The following is a 13,997-nucleotide window of genomic DNA, read 5'->3' as shown; positions in this document are numbered from 1 at the left end:
AGGGTTTGAGCGGCTTTGTTTTTTCATCGCATATGTGGCCTTCTGACACACTACATAATTTACTCATTATTGCCCATCACCCTCTGTCCATCTGAATATAGCCCCACAAGCAGGGGGGCCCTTGTGTGTGCAGTATTTTCCTAAATGCTCAGAGGAGACTGGCAGGGAGCCCTGTGCCACTGTCCGAATTATCAAGTCATGTGGCTCAATGCATGTTGAATTGATAACTGAATTGATAAACAGATTGAATTCATAAACAAATGAACGAAGGGTCACAGTGACTTGTAGCTCGTTGGAACTTGACCAACACGGAAAGTGTGCTTGTGACTTACAAATAGTTATGTTCAGAAGTGTGGTTTCTAGGGGCACCTGGGTGGCTCTGTCGGTTACACGTCCGACTTCGGCTCAGGTCATGATCTCACGGTTTGTGAGTTCAAGCCCAGAGTTGGGCTCTGTGCTGACAGCTGAGAGCCTGGAGCCTGCTTCAGATTCCATCTCTCCCCCTCTTGCCCTCTGTCTCTTTTTCTCTCTCACAAATAAATAAAAAAAATTTTTTTAATGTGGTTTCTACATCGGAGATTTGCTTTTTTTCCTGTCTGGGGGAGGCAGGTTTCATCCTCAAGAGCCCTACAGTTCCTTCCTGTCTCCACATGGCCTGTGACAGTTCCGAGGGGTGATGACACAGTGAAAGTATGCAAAGTCTGGAAAACCAAGTATCCATGAGAGGTGTTACCTGAGCCAAAGATTCCATTAAATTCCTCACAACTTTGTCTTGGTCTTCGGTCAGGATCCTGTGAAGAGTGGCCCGTCTCTCACTGTCCTTCCTCAGCATAAAGAATCCAGAATCTTTCTCTTCAGGGGAAGGTGGAGCGCTGTGGTCTTCGAAATTTTCATCTGGAATGCTGTTAAGAATTTAATGCAGCATAAATCACGGTGTCCTTTATAAAATAACACATGACGTACTTCTTTCACCCAAAGTAAGTCAGGTCTTTACCCCAGAAAGAGTGTCCGTATTCCTTTTACGTCTCGCTCTCCACAGGATTTGGCTCTCGTCTTGAAAGAGAAGGGATCCACCTTCAACTCCGTGTCCGGAGAAACCGAGCCGTATTCGCTGCTGCTGCTGGTGTCCTCCACCAAGACGGGCACGGGCAAGGATATGCTTCTAAGATACTCTGCTTATCACGAGAGGGGGAAACGCTCATTCATGCTTTTAGAAATGTATGCATGCCAGGGGCACCTGGGTGGCTCAGTTGGGTAAGCATCCAACTTCAGCCCAGGGCATGATCTCATGGTCCGTGAGTTCGAGCCCCGCGTCAGGATGGGCTCTGTGCTGACAGCTCGGAGCCTGGAGCCCGCTTCGGATTCTGTGTCTCCCTGTCTCTCCGCTCCTCCCCCACTTGCACTTGGTCTCTGTCTCTCTCTCTCTCAAAAGTAAATAAACATTGAAAAAAAATTTACACATACTAAACACGCACCAAAAGAGAGCAATATTCATTGTCAAGTGTGGCACTGCAATGACTAGTAAAATTATGCTACCTAAGAGGACGGTCATGGATCCTAATTTCTCCCCGTGCTCCATGTCCAATCCCTGGGGGGGTTGGGAGGGTGGGCAAGGTCAAGGTCTCCCAGGCCCTGAAAGGAATACGTCAGGGCTGTGAAAAAGTAGAAGAAGCACCAGACCCAGAGGTCCTGCGTTCCAATCTCCTCATTTCTATTGACCACCTGCCAGACATTAGGAAGGCAATTTAAGGGTCTCAGTTCTCATGTCTATAAATAAAGGACCAAATTCATATTTTTTATTTAATTTTTTTTGGGGGGGAGAGCATAAGCAGGGGCAAGGCAGAGAGAGGGGGACAGAGTATCTGAAGTGAGTTCTGCACTGACAGGCTGACGGCAGCCAGCCCTATGTGGGGCTCAAACTCATGAACTGCGAGATCATGACCTGAGCCAAAGTCAGATGCTCAACTGACTGAGCACCCAGGTACCTCCAGATTCCTATTTTTTAAACCATGTTCCTCACAGGCTTAAGGGTCCACCTTAGCATCTCAGGGCTGCCTTAGTTGGGTTGAGTGAGTAGGATTCTGTGATTCTAGAACACAAGTTCCAAACCTGTTTTGCCCAAAACAGATGTGCTCTATCAGTCTTATATATCAGGGTTCTGTTTAAGGATTCATATGAAAAAGGGTTCTTTGCCAAACACGAATTGTGGAAACCATTAGACTATGTGATCTCTTAGGTCTTTCCCAGTTCTCAGGTACTGTGAGTCCATAGTGAACATGGGCTTTTATTTTGGAGGAGACTGACCTGGCACAGTAGGAATTGCCAACATATCATCAAATATTGATTTGAAAGAAAGTAATTTTTTCCAGAATCATCCTTCCCTAACAAGTGTCCCAATACTACAAAAGGCCTTACTAAAGAAGGCAGATATAAAATTATAAAAAAGGAAAGCCACTGTTGCCTAGAATCCCTTTTTTACCTAATTCGTCTTGGGCTGGGCTGAATCAACAACTGCCCCAGTATCAAAGACATGGGATGGTCAGTCAGCAAGTGGTCAAGTGGCCTCTCGACTCTGTCTGCTGTGACTGCAAATCAATAATGATTTGCAGCAAGGGGGGGTGGCGGTAGGCCATGCCAATGATCAGACAGATGGACGTGTTTGAGAAGCACTCATCTGATTTACAAACACAGGAAAGCCAGACAGACCTTTTCTTTCTTTTCTTCCTTCCCTTCCTCCAACTATTATCAGACTCTGTCCCTTATGATTCCATGTATGTGTGTGTGTGTGTGTGCGTGTTTTATTCTGTTATATATATAACTGTAAGAAAATATACCAAAGAACGCATATTATTAATGGTAGTTATTTCCACAAGATGTGATTTGGGGTGATTGTGATTTTCTTTCATTTTTCCAAAATTTTAAAACCTTCTTCAATAAACATGTATTATGTTTATAATCAGAAAAATACACGTGATAAAAAATACTTTTCACAAGCAAATATTCAACAGGTGGTAACACTGTATAGCCAAGAGCTTGATTTACCTAATGACACAATTAGTGATGATTCAGAAGATGAAAAAAAAAAATCCCATTACATAGCAGAAAGTGACATTTCTCTGAAAATGTACTGCCCTATCACTGGGAAGCTCTTCCAAGCTGCTGAGTCTTAGGAAAAGGGTTTTCCAGCCGTATCCAGGAGCTTCCTTAATCACAGAATCTTGCAGGTAGGACATGTCCTACCCCTTGATTATATCAAAAATGCCATGCAGGGCCATTCTATTATTCTAGCCCCCTTGTAGCTCAGGTGAAGAAAGCAGGTGTTAGAGAGGTACCTTGCTTTGGTTCCAGCTGTAGAGAGGAAGAAGAGAAGTATATACAGCTTCTGGGGATAGTTCATCTCTGGGGAAACCATCTCACTGATCAGCAACTAGAAAATCTCTCAAGGATGAATTGGTTGACCCACCTGCTGTCACTGAATTTGTTACACTGCTGAATTACTAGAAGGTAGGAACTGAGATGAAGCTAAGAAGAGCTGCTCTGAGTTTACCAATTTAACACCACAATTCCTTATTTCAATGTATAGAGACGTGCAAATTGGTACACTGAAAATACATGGCAGGGGAAAGGAAAGTGCTCACATGCTCTATTTCCCAAATTTACTTGACCATGGAATTCCCACTTTTCTGGAACAGTTCATGGACCCAGCATTTCACGGACTATATTTTAGGAAGTGCTGCTACAGCAGAAAGCAAAAGGGTAACCTCTTACTTGCTGGTAATAGTAAGGTTGTCTAAGAAGAGAAAGGTTTGTCGGGGGCCCCAAACACAGGACTGCTTTCGAGAGACATTTCCGGGAGCTGTTGAGATCTCTCGTGTGCTTTGTTTCACTTCGTATTTACAGGAATAGATGGCAGAATGGACAAAACAGCGGCTAGCTTGGACAAATACAGACTCAAGGCTTGGGAGCACGGTCTTCATTGCTATTAGACATCAAGCTCTTAAAGCTAACATCACTGGTAGTGGCTAACGATCAGGCAGTGTAGAAATAGGACGTTTCTATTATCATAGAATTATAGACCCCGTGCTTTTAGTTCCAGATTACAGTCTTTCCCCGGTTCTCCACTTCTCTTTGCTAATTCTCACGTGGAGCCCTTTGGGATATGACCCTGCTTTACCACCTCCAGCTTCTTCTCTTCCCCATGAATTTTAAGTACCAGCAGTTCTGAGCCACGTCCTGCTCCCTTCACACCGTGGGGTTTCACACACACTGCATTAACTCAGGCTAGGACTGACCTCATCTGGCTCCCCACTCCCCAGCCACCTGTTAAACTCAAGTTCATCCTTATTCATCGGGGGTTGCCTCACTAGAAAGTCTTCCTTGGAAACACTTTCATAGACTGATGTCAATCACTCTGTCCCCCTTTACAACCCTCTCTGTGCTGACTAAATTACACTACGGTGTTGTTGATTTATTCCTTGTGCATCTCCCCTCTAAGAATAACAGCTCCTTAAAGTCAGGAACTATGCTTTTGTCATCCTTATATATTCAGGGCCTAGCACATTTCTTGGGCACACAGTGAATGCACAGTAAGTGCGTATTAGGTTAAAATGACTTACTTAATTCTCTGGGTCTATGTGTGGCAAAGGGAGAGCAGTCCGGTATTGGACAAGTCATGTCTCCCTAAGGGGGAAGGAGACCCTCCTCACCACCACCCTCCCATCCCCCTTTTGAGGGGAAGCCGAGTACAGCTATTGGAGGTGGGGGCCCCTCCAGGTAAAGCCGTGGCTTATCCTCTGGACAGAAACAGTGTATGACCTATAAAAATACCTGGGGAAGGAAGAGTCCTGCAGCTGTGTTCATTTAGGAGAACTAGGCCAGGTTATAGTTTATAGTTTTAATTAACAGGAGTCATGAAGTTCTCGGTCACACCTAAGAACAATCCCAAGCGGGATTTTAGCTGTTAATTAGGTTAGCACATCTGTTTTTGCTTTCTGGGGGAGAAGAGGGGTTTCTGAAGGAATGGCCCAGCCAGGCTTCAGCTGCACATATCCTTGCTACCCAGGAGCCTCACATGGAGGCAAAAAGCAGAGGATGAGGCTTTTTAATGGGATATCTAGAGCTTATATCGCACGATGCACCAAGCTTTGGCTCGGTGGGCAAAATATAAAAACGAACTCACCATTTGATCCAGCTGAGAGGGCTGTGGAAAGAAGAGCAAACAGCAACATGAACACATGTTGGCTTTGTTGTTAAACAGAAATAATGAAAAAGTGCTTGAAAAGGGATCAATGTCCTTTCCAAACATTCAACCCGTCTACACTCATCCCAAATAAGCACAAAAATGCCAATAACAAATGGATCATTTACTTGCCTTTCCTTTCTGAAATAAGCTATGGAAACTATTGCAAGAGACAGTGTATATTTTCACACTGCCTTTTTTTTTTTTTTTTTAAGTAACTGACAATCTTCTCTTCTTTTTTTTTTTTTTTTTCTTGCAGAGGGCGGGTAGTAGTTATTCCAAACAATAGTCTCTAAGAGGCAACAGGTATTTTCCACTGACTAAAATTAAAAGAACATATTATCTGGATGGCTTGGAAGTTTTAACAGCTCCATAATAGCCCTGTAGCTCATCAGTGGTGATTTAAAGTTTCAGCTCTAAAAAGCTGTATTTCACCCCATTATGCTGTAACCATTGTATCAGTGATGCCAGAATGCTATAGCTACTGATATACTACCTACCTACTAACCAGGTGATGAAAGACTATTATGTATGAGGCCCTGGCCTTTGTGAAATCGATGATAAGACAGCTTCCTGATACCAAAACTGAACATCTGAGAACACTCAGCTAATGTTTACATGAATTTCCAGTGATACCTATCTATAACAGATTACCTTACTTCTAGAAAAATCTACCTTAAAGGCTGAGGGTTTAGTGACTCTGCCTCACATCCTCCTCAATGCAACCACATACCTGAAAGCTTAGGTTGCGTCTTCTTCTTTTTGCTTGAAACTTTTAAGAACTCGTCAATAAGCAAGTCGTTAGCACAGGCTCTCTTGTCGGGGTCCGGTTCAAAACATTTCAATATGAACGCCTTGGCCTCTGCGGACATGGACTCTGGGATCTCTGGGTGGACTTTAAACATTCCCACCTAAGACACAGCACAAGGTAACTTCTGAGTGACCCTCTCATCACATGAGCTCCAGGATCCAAAACTTGGTCCCCTAGCACAACAAAGTCGTTTACCATATACTTCCTACAAACTCATGCCTTTTCTCAAAGCGAGATAGGATGTTTTTTTCTCTAGGTTATGGGAAGTTTCCAGAGTGCTTTTGTAACCTCATCAATGACATACACAGAGCAATCATGTTAAGACAGCAGACAGCATAATGAAGTAATAATTCAGTCCTCAAAGTTTTAGCACACAGTAGCACACTGGCATGCAAGAAAGATACCTGTAATTGAGACCATTGTGTTGGTCCTAATAGCTATAGGCCAGGAATCATGTTTGGTTTTTTGATTTATAAGCTCCACTGAATACTCCCAACAACCCAATGGATTAAATATTATCCCTGTTACATCAAAGAGGAAAATGAGGCTCAGAGGGGTGAGGTTACATGTTACAGAAACAGAGATCTGGGATCGAAACCTTAATTTTTTTGGCGTAAAGCCTGTGTTCTTCCCCTATGCCATGATTTGTGAATATTTTTCCTGCCCCAAATTGCTCATATATAGAGATATTTTTAAATACTTTAAAATTAAGCAAACAGAATTTTTATAACAATTAGAATTTTCTTCTCACGGCTGTCATTCTAAATTTTTTCAGTAATGTTTTCATGTATTAGTAAAGAAAATTTTCTAAGGAAATATTTTTTGTTACTATATAGCTTATATAAGTGAATTATTATAGAGATAATAATATACAGTTATTTATGGTTAATTATATAGCCTTTACTATATGTCAGACACTATTCTAAGTGCTTTGCATGTATTATCTCATATATGTCTCAAAAAACCTTTATTAGATAGGTACTATTTTTATACCCATTTTATAGATGAGGAAAATGAGGTACAAGAAGTTTAAGTCATTTACCCAATGTCCCCAAAGAGTTTGACAGTGTTGGAGCCTACGTTCAAACACTGTAAATCAGTGCTTGAGTCTATATTATCTCATTTAATGCATATTGTATAATAATCCCTGCACCGATGGGGAAGAGAGCAGCATTTCAGAGGGAACTCCTAGAGATGGGTGAAAAGTTGAAAGACTGACCAAGAAGAGAAAAACATTCATTTATGTCAAGAAGGGCAGCTCTCTTAGCAGCTCTCACTGCCCTTCTCGTTTGGTTGCACTACTCATTTCTGTATCAGCAGTAACCCATCAGATCACCTTCAAGCTTAAAGTAAGGCAACCTTTACACAAAAGCGGAAGGTAGGTCACACAGGGCTCATCACGGGAGGCAAGTCCCTAGAAACATCGTCAGCGGCAGGGAAAGAGATAACAACTTATCAGAAGTTCTCTGCCTTATAGAACGACAGACTTGAGCTCTACTCCTTGGGAAACAAGTTCTCAGTTTAAATCTTGGGCTTGGCAGCGTGGCAGGTGAGGGCAGGTGGGGACTGAAGGGACTCAGAACTGGTCACTGCTTTGCTCAGTCCCTGAATTCTGAAGCAGTGGCCTCTGGGCTTTCTCAGCCCTATTTCCATATTTGGTGCTTCCTATTTTGGGAGGTGGGCTGCTTCCCACTTCCAGGAGAGGGCAAATAAACAGACTAGAAGAGTCGCTATGTAAGAATATGATTGAGGTCCTCAAAGTAGCAATTATGCCCACCCCATTCTTAATGGAGCCTCTAAACTCTTCTGATAGAGAAGGGAAATATTGCTTTGATTTAATATTTAAATGAATAAAAAAACGTCTTTAACATCTCCTTCCATGGAAGATTTTCAGACTATTTCCCAAAGACCTTAAAGCATCTTCCATAAAGTAGTATGTTATTTATGTCACATTGTGAAAAGGCATCAGAGGAACTTACATGGAATCTCACTTTATAGCTGAGAAAACTAAGGCAGGGAGAGACAGACAGATCCTCAGTGTGAGGCACACACATTGACTCTGAGGGATGTGAATCTTCATGAACTTTAATGAACTTTGTGAGCACATTTAATGTGCTTACCTACGCTCCTCTCCTTTGGCCTAAAAAAATTATCATATAGACACATGGAACATCTAATCTAATAGCTTTATCCAGCGGTTTTTAAGACATTTAAGACATTTGAAATGTGACCTTGAACATAGCTGCTTGTGGTTCTCCCAGTTCATAAAAAGGTGGTTTCCCTGTGGCCATTTCGATGATCGTGCAGCCCAAAGACCAAATGTCTGCTGCTTTCCCATAGCCTCTTGGTCCTTTGTCTATGATTTCTGGTGCCATATACTGAAGGGTACCTGGGGGTAATCCAAACACACTTCTACTTTAGAAAACACATGAATATCTAATGACAGCTTTAACTGTCTACATAAATAAGACAACTTTAAAAGCATGATTCAGGTCTTAGTATCTCATCTTTTCTTGTTTTAAGTTTATTTATTTTGAGAGAGAGATAGAAAGCAGGAGCAGGGGAGGTGGCAGAGAAAGAGGCAGAGAGAGAGAATCCCAATCAGGTTCTGCACTCTCAGCACAGAGCCTGATGCAGAGCTTGATCCCATGACCATGAGGTCATGACCTGAACCAGAGTCAGATGCTTAACCCACTGAGCCACTCAGGTGCCCCTCATCTTTTTTTTATGCCTATTTTATTTTGAGAGAGAAAGAGAGAGTGCAAGAGGAGGAGGGGCAGAGAGAGAGAGAGAAAGAGAGAGAGAGCAGGAAGCCTGCATAGGGCTTGAACTCATGAACTGTGAAATCATAACCTGAACTGAAATCAAGAGTTGGATGCTTAACCAACTGAACCACCCAGGTGCCCCAATATCTCATTTTTTTGTGTTCCATTTTTCTTGGTCATTAATAAAAATGGAAATAACAGTTGTCATGATGGATTTTATCAGGGATATAACAATAGTTTGCCAATGTGATCTGGTCATGAATAGATGCTTTGTCATCTAGATACTAGAGTATAAATGAGGTATCACTTTATTGGGGCCTCTTAGAAACTTCTAACAATTAGTCATTTGAGAACAACAGAGAATATATCAACACACATTTTTTGCAATTAGTTTTTCAAATACACAAAGATTCCTATTATGTATACTTCTAATCTTTCCAGAAAAATTCTAGGCCATTCATCCATTTTTTCTAGATCTATATTTCTCAATTTCTTTTTTTTATAAAGTTTTTTTAACATTCATTTATTTTTGAGAGACAGAAAAAGAGAGAGTGCAAGCAGGGGTGGGGCGGAGAGAGAAGAGACACAAAATCTGAAGCAGGCTCCAGGCCCCAGCCCCCGATGGGGGCTCAAACCCACGAACCGTAAGATGACCTGAGCTGAAGTCAGATGCCCAACAGACTGAGCCACCCAGGTCCCCCGATATATTTCTCAGTATCTAAATTGAATGATTAATTCTTCTGTCTTGATTCTTATCTCTAAATCATGAAAGCATGAAAGATTCTGAAAGCCATTGTTAAAAGTAATGTAAACCATGTTTCGTGTACTCTATTCTGTAAATCAAATATATATGGCTTCTGCTGCATGCCTGTGGTCCAGGGAATAACAGGTTTAACAGATCAAAGACAGGTCTTGAGCCATTAGTACAGACAAATCACCAGACACAATGTGAAGAAGAATACAACGAAACATAGGAGATTTAAAAGGCTATGTGGAATCAGAGAGTTGAAGAGTGTGGTAGGATGGCAAGAGCATTGAATGGGGAGTCAAGAACACTTGGTTCTAGGTTTAGTCTGGTCTATCCCAGATAAACACTCAACTGTGGTTATCTCAAGTGGCTCAAACAAGAGGCTGGCTTGGCTTCTCAGAGACCCTAGATTGATTCCCCCAAATCCAACAATGAGTCAGGAGTGTGAACAGGAACAGATTATTGCCACATCCCCTGCTACTGATATACTCCTACAAATGATATAATCAGCAAACAGGAACTCATCCAAGATGCCACATTCAATTATCTCCAATCCTGAGGCAGTTGCTAAAAGAGCTACTTCAGTATTTTCTGATTCATAACCAAACTGACAGACAACCTGATAAATACAGACACCTTTTATGAATGCCTCATGCATGATTTACAGATGAAACTGCTAGGCACAACTCCTCTAAGTTGTTCCCATGAAACCCACCAACACAGGCTAGAAACTGGCTGCTGTTCATAAAACCAAATGAAAGTATATTATCTTTGTCTAGTATTGTCATCTTGCCAGGTTACCCACCAGCTCTCCTCATTATGTGGCAGTAGCTCACGTTCAAGTTCACATACAATTGTACATGCGTACTGTGAGCTTAAATCGGCAACATTATTGGAGGGAAGCATTTCACCTAGCCAAGAATAAGGTAATACCACTCTTCACTCTTCAAATCCCCTACCCTTAGTAGAAAACCGCTATGATTTCTCGTCATTTATAGCTGATGAGCTATAGTGATTGGTTTTTTGGTTTTTTTTTTTTTTTTTTGTACCTGGATCTAAAAAAGAATGGATGTGAGAATTTAAGTTATACTAATATCTGAGTAGAAATTGCAACTGGTTAACAACAAAGTGAACTTTAAAAATTGGACAACTCAGGTAATATCAATACATTATGCAATGTTTCTATTCATCAGATAATATTTCAAAGAGCTCTATCTGCCAATTGTGCTTAATTATCCCCCACAGAGTAAGTGCCAAAAAAAAAAACCCTCAGGCTTAGTTATGTATTCATATATGCTCTCTTTATTCCATAATCACATGACACATAATATTTTATATAAAAAGATTTACACAGCCAGATAATGAAGATGTAAGCCAATCTGTACAGTAGCCTACGGAAAAAAGTGAGAGCATTAGCTCTAAAGCACAGATCTTATACATCGGCATTCCAAGGTTTTAAAAAATCACTTTAAAATCATCTCTTTTAGAATTTCTTTGCCACTGCATCCACCCTTGGAACCACTACAGCTCAGTGGCTAAAAGTGTGAACTTTGACATTCTACTTAATCCACTCATTCATTCCGCAGATTTATATTGAGGGCCTGTTATGGGCCAGGCACTTAGAATACAGCAGTGGAGTAAACAGACAGAAATCCCTGGGCTCATGGAGCTTACATTCTTTGCAGCAGGAGACACACATTAAACTCCAGCATAGTAAATAAGTAAATTATATAGCACGCTAGAAAGTGATGTGTTAATGACAAAAAAAAAAAAAAAAAAAGGTAGTAAAGGGGATCAGGAATGCCCAGGGAGGGCTGCCACGTAAATAGGTGGTCATGTTAGGCTCACTGAGATGACATCTGAGTTAAAACTTGAAGAAGAGGGACTTAGTTAGCCATGCAGATCGTTGGGAGAAGAGTGTTACTAGCAGAAGATAGAGCATGTGCAAAGGTCTTGCGGCAGGGCTGTGCCTGGTAAAATGAAGGAAATGTAGGAAGACCAGTTTTCTGGTACAGAGTGAGTGATTAAGCAAGGGGGGGGAAGAGTAGGAAATGAGGTCGAAAAGGTAATAGACTCCGATTCTTGTCCATAATATTAGGACTTTGGCATTTGTCTGAATGAAACAGAAAGCCACCGAAGTCTCCGAGTAACAGGGCTTGATTTGATTTAAAGGGATCACTCTGGCTGCAGTGTTAAGAATAGAAAGTAGGAGGCAAGAGTGGGAGCAGGGAGAACAGGCTATGGAGGTAACAGAGGTGGGAGATGAGGGAGGCAGCAGCAGAGGCAGTGAGAAGTGTTCCAGTTTTCGACATCTCCTGAAGGTAGAGCCAGTAGGTCTCTTTGCGGATTGGGTTGGGGTGTGAGAAAAGAGGCACCACGGACAACTCTAGGTCTTGGGTGGCCATCAACTGAGATGGGGAACAGTGTGGGCAGAACGGGTTTGGGGAGAAGATAATGAATTCCATGTGGCATGTTAAGTCTAGTTTGAATCCTAGCTCTATTACTTACTAGCTCTGTGACCTCAGGCAAGTTATTCAACCTCTTTTAACATTAATTTCTCATCATAAACTGGGATACTGATAACTTAAGGATTAGGGTTCATGTACGAATTTCAGTAAAACATGTATGCAAATCCCTTAATGCAGGCAGGTATACTGCCAGCACTCTATAAATCCTGGTTGATGCTGCCTTCCCTCTCGCCAAATCACCAAGAAGTGGAAACAGGTCAATATCTTTCAAGTCAGGTCATCAGAGGTTGACCAAGCAGCGGTGAGGCCTATCCGGTGAGCAGATCAAGGTGTGCCCACTCCAAGCCCTCTTGACCAGCCCTGGAGACAGACCAGGCACATTAGTTACGCGTGTCACTCATGTGAAGCCAGCATGAGAAGAGCAAAGGGCTCTGGGAGGATTGCTTTACTAAAACTCTTTTGGGGACTAAAAAAAAAAACAAAAAACAAAAAACACGTCTTTAAGATTAGCAAGAAGAGGGGTGCCTGGGTGGCGCAGTCGGTTAAGCATCCGACTTCAGCCAGGTCACGATCTCGCGGTCGGTCCGGGAGTTCGAGCCCCGCGTCAGGCTCTGGGCTGATGGCTCAGAGCCTGGAGCCTGTTTCCGATTCTGTGTCTCCCTCTCTCTCTGCCCCTCCCCCGTTCATGCTCTGTCTCTCTCTGTCCCAAAAATAAATAAACGTTGAAAAAAAAAATTTAAAAAAATAAAAATAAAAATAAAAAAATAAAAAAAAAAGATTAGCAAGAAGATATAATTAAATTAACATCCTGCCCAAATAAAACCTCTGAAAGTAGGGATTTCCTGTCAGAAGTTACTGAGTCTTGGCAACATCTAAAATGTCTCTTGCCAAATTGAGAGAGTATGAGGAAAGAAATGGAAACACATTTAAAGTTACTAGCAGGATGGAATTAATTTTGTTCAGAAAAATACATTTTAACTGTGTTTAATGCTGTGCCCTGAAATACCCATTGCTGTGAGGGTGGGAACTGGGTCAGAGCTGTTGTTGGCTGAATGTTCTGAGAAAATTTACAGAATCTCTCTCTCTCCTTTTCTTCTTCCAGGCTACTGGAACAGATACGTGAGCAACATGGGGAGAAAGATGGACCAGAGCAAGATCAAAGCAAAGAGAAAAGGGTAGATTAAAAATCTGAGTTCTATCACTTACAAACAGTTGTGACTTCTGGCTGTGATCTCTCTTCTCTCTCTCAATTTCCTCACCTACCTCATGGGATTCAAAAATGAGGATACCTGGCCATTTTGCTTTCTATTAGACCACAGATTATTCATTACTTTTTTTTTTTTTTTTTTTGCTGAATTATTCTTTCTCTGATGATAATGACAAGGACTTAGCACTTCAAGAGAATCAGCAGAATGGAGCGGTAAGAACCAGAGTTGAAATTCCTCTTGTAATTGTGGTGCAATCATTAATCTCTCTGAGCCTTGGTTTCCTCTTGGCTACTGTTAGCTTTTTGGCAATCGCTTTGTCTCCACTACCTCAGGACTTTGTTCTAGAGGTAGCTTGGTGGCTGGATTGCCTAATTTCTCAGGCAAGCTCTCTTCCCCACCCCAATGCTGAGTTGATGAGTCACTTCCTCTTTCTGAATTGAAAATTCTACCGGTTATTTATGTTGTGAGTAGGAAATAGGCCACAGGGAGTAAACAGATTAGGAATTCATAGTTCAAATGGGAAGAGATTAAGGTATGAGTAAGAGTCACAGAGAGGCTGGGGTAAAAAAAAAAAAAAAAAAAAAAAATCTTATAAAGGCTTATAGTGGTTGTAGGCCAACCCAGAGAGAAGTAATGACACGAAAGGGAAAACAAAAACAAATTGAGAGTTTAAAAAAACATTTCAGTGGCATTAACCAGGAGACAGAGCAAGTCATAGAAATACAAGATGAGAAAATAGCCAGGTCAAATTCTGTGTA

At 41.7% G+C, this 13,997-nt stretch overlaps 1 protein-coding gene across 3 annotated transcripts in view; it reads right to left on the bottom strand.

The window, feature by feature from the left end:
- The window catches only part of MAP3K5 (mitogen-activated protein kinase kinase kinase 5), a 207,798-nt gene that overhangs the window by 27,033 nt on the left and 166,768 nt on the right, over positions 1–13,997 (bottom strand). For 2 of the 3 annotated variants that reach the window (XM_047102683.1, XM_047102685.1), the window contains 5 exons: positions 8,282–8,439; positions 5,973–6,150; positions 5,180–5,200; positions 995–1,175; positions 734–902 (listed from right to left, as the gene is read on the bottom strand). In XM_047102683.1, coding sequence (XP_046958639.1) covers positions 734–902; positions 995–1,175; positions 5,180–5,200; positions 5,973–6,150; positions 8,282–8,439 — 707 coding nt within the window. The remainder of the gene's footprint in view (positions 1–733; positions 903–994; positions 1,176–5,179; positions 5,201–5,972; positions 6,151–8,281; positions 8,440–13,997) is intronic. The other variant, XM_047102684.1, reaches the window with a different exon arrangement.

This window comes from Lynx rufus, unplaced genomic scaffold (assembly GCF_022079265.1).
Source record: "Lynx rufus isolate CCGP_SWC_20201006 ecotype Redwood Valley unplaced genomic scaffold, mLynRuf1.p SCAF_6, whole genome shotgun sequence".
Classification (NCBI taxonomy): domain Eukaryota; kingdom Metazoa; phylum Chordata; class Mammalia; order Carnivora; family Felidae; genus Lynx; species Lynx rufus.
The sequence above is the reverse complement of the archived record's forward strand: the minus strand, read 5'-3'. Positions and strand labels throughout refer to the sequence as shown.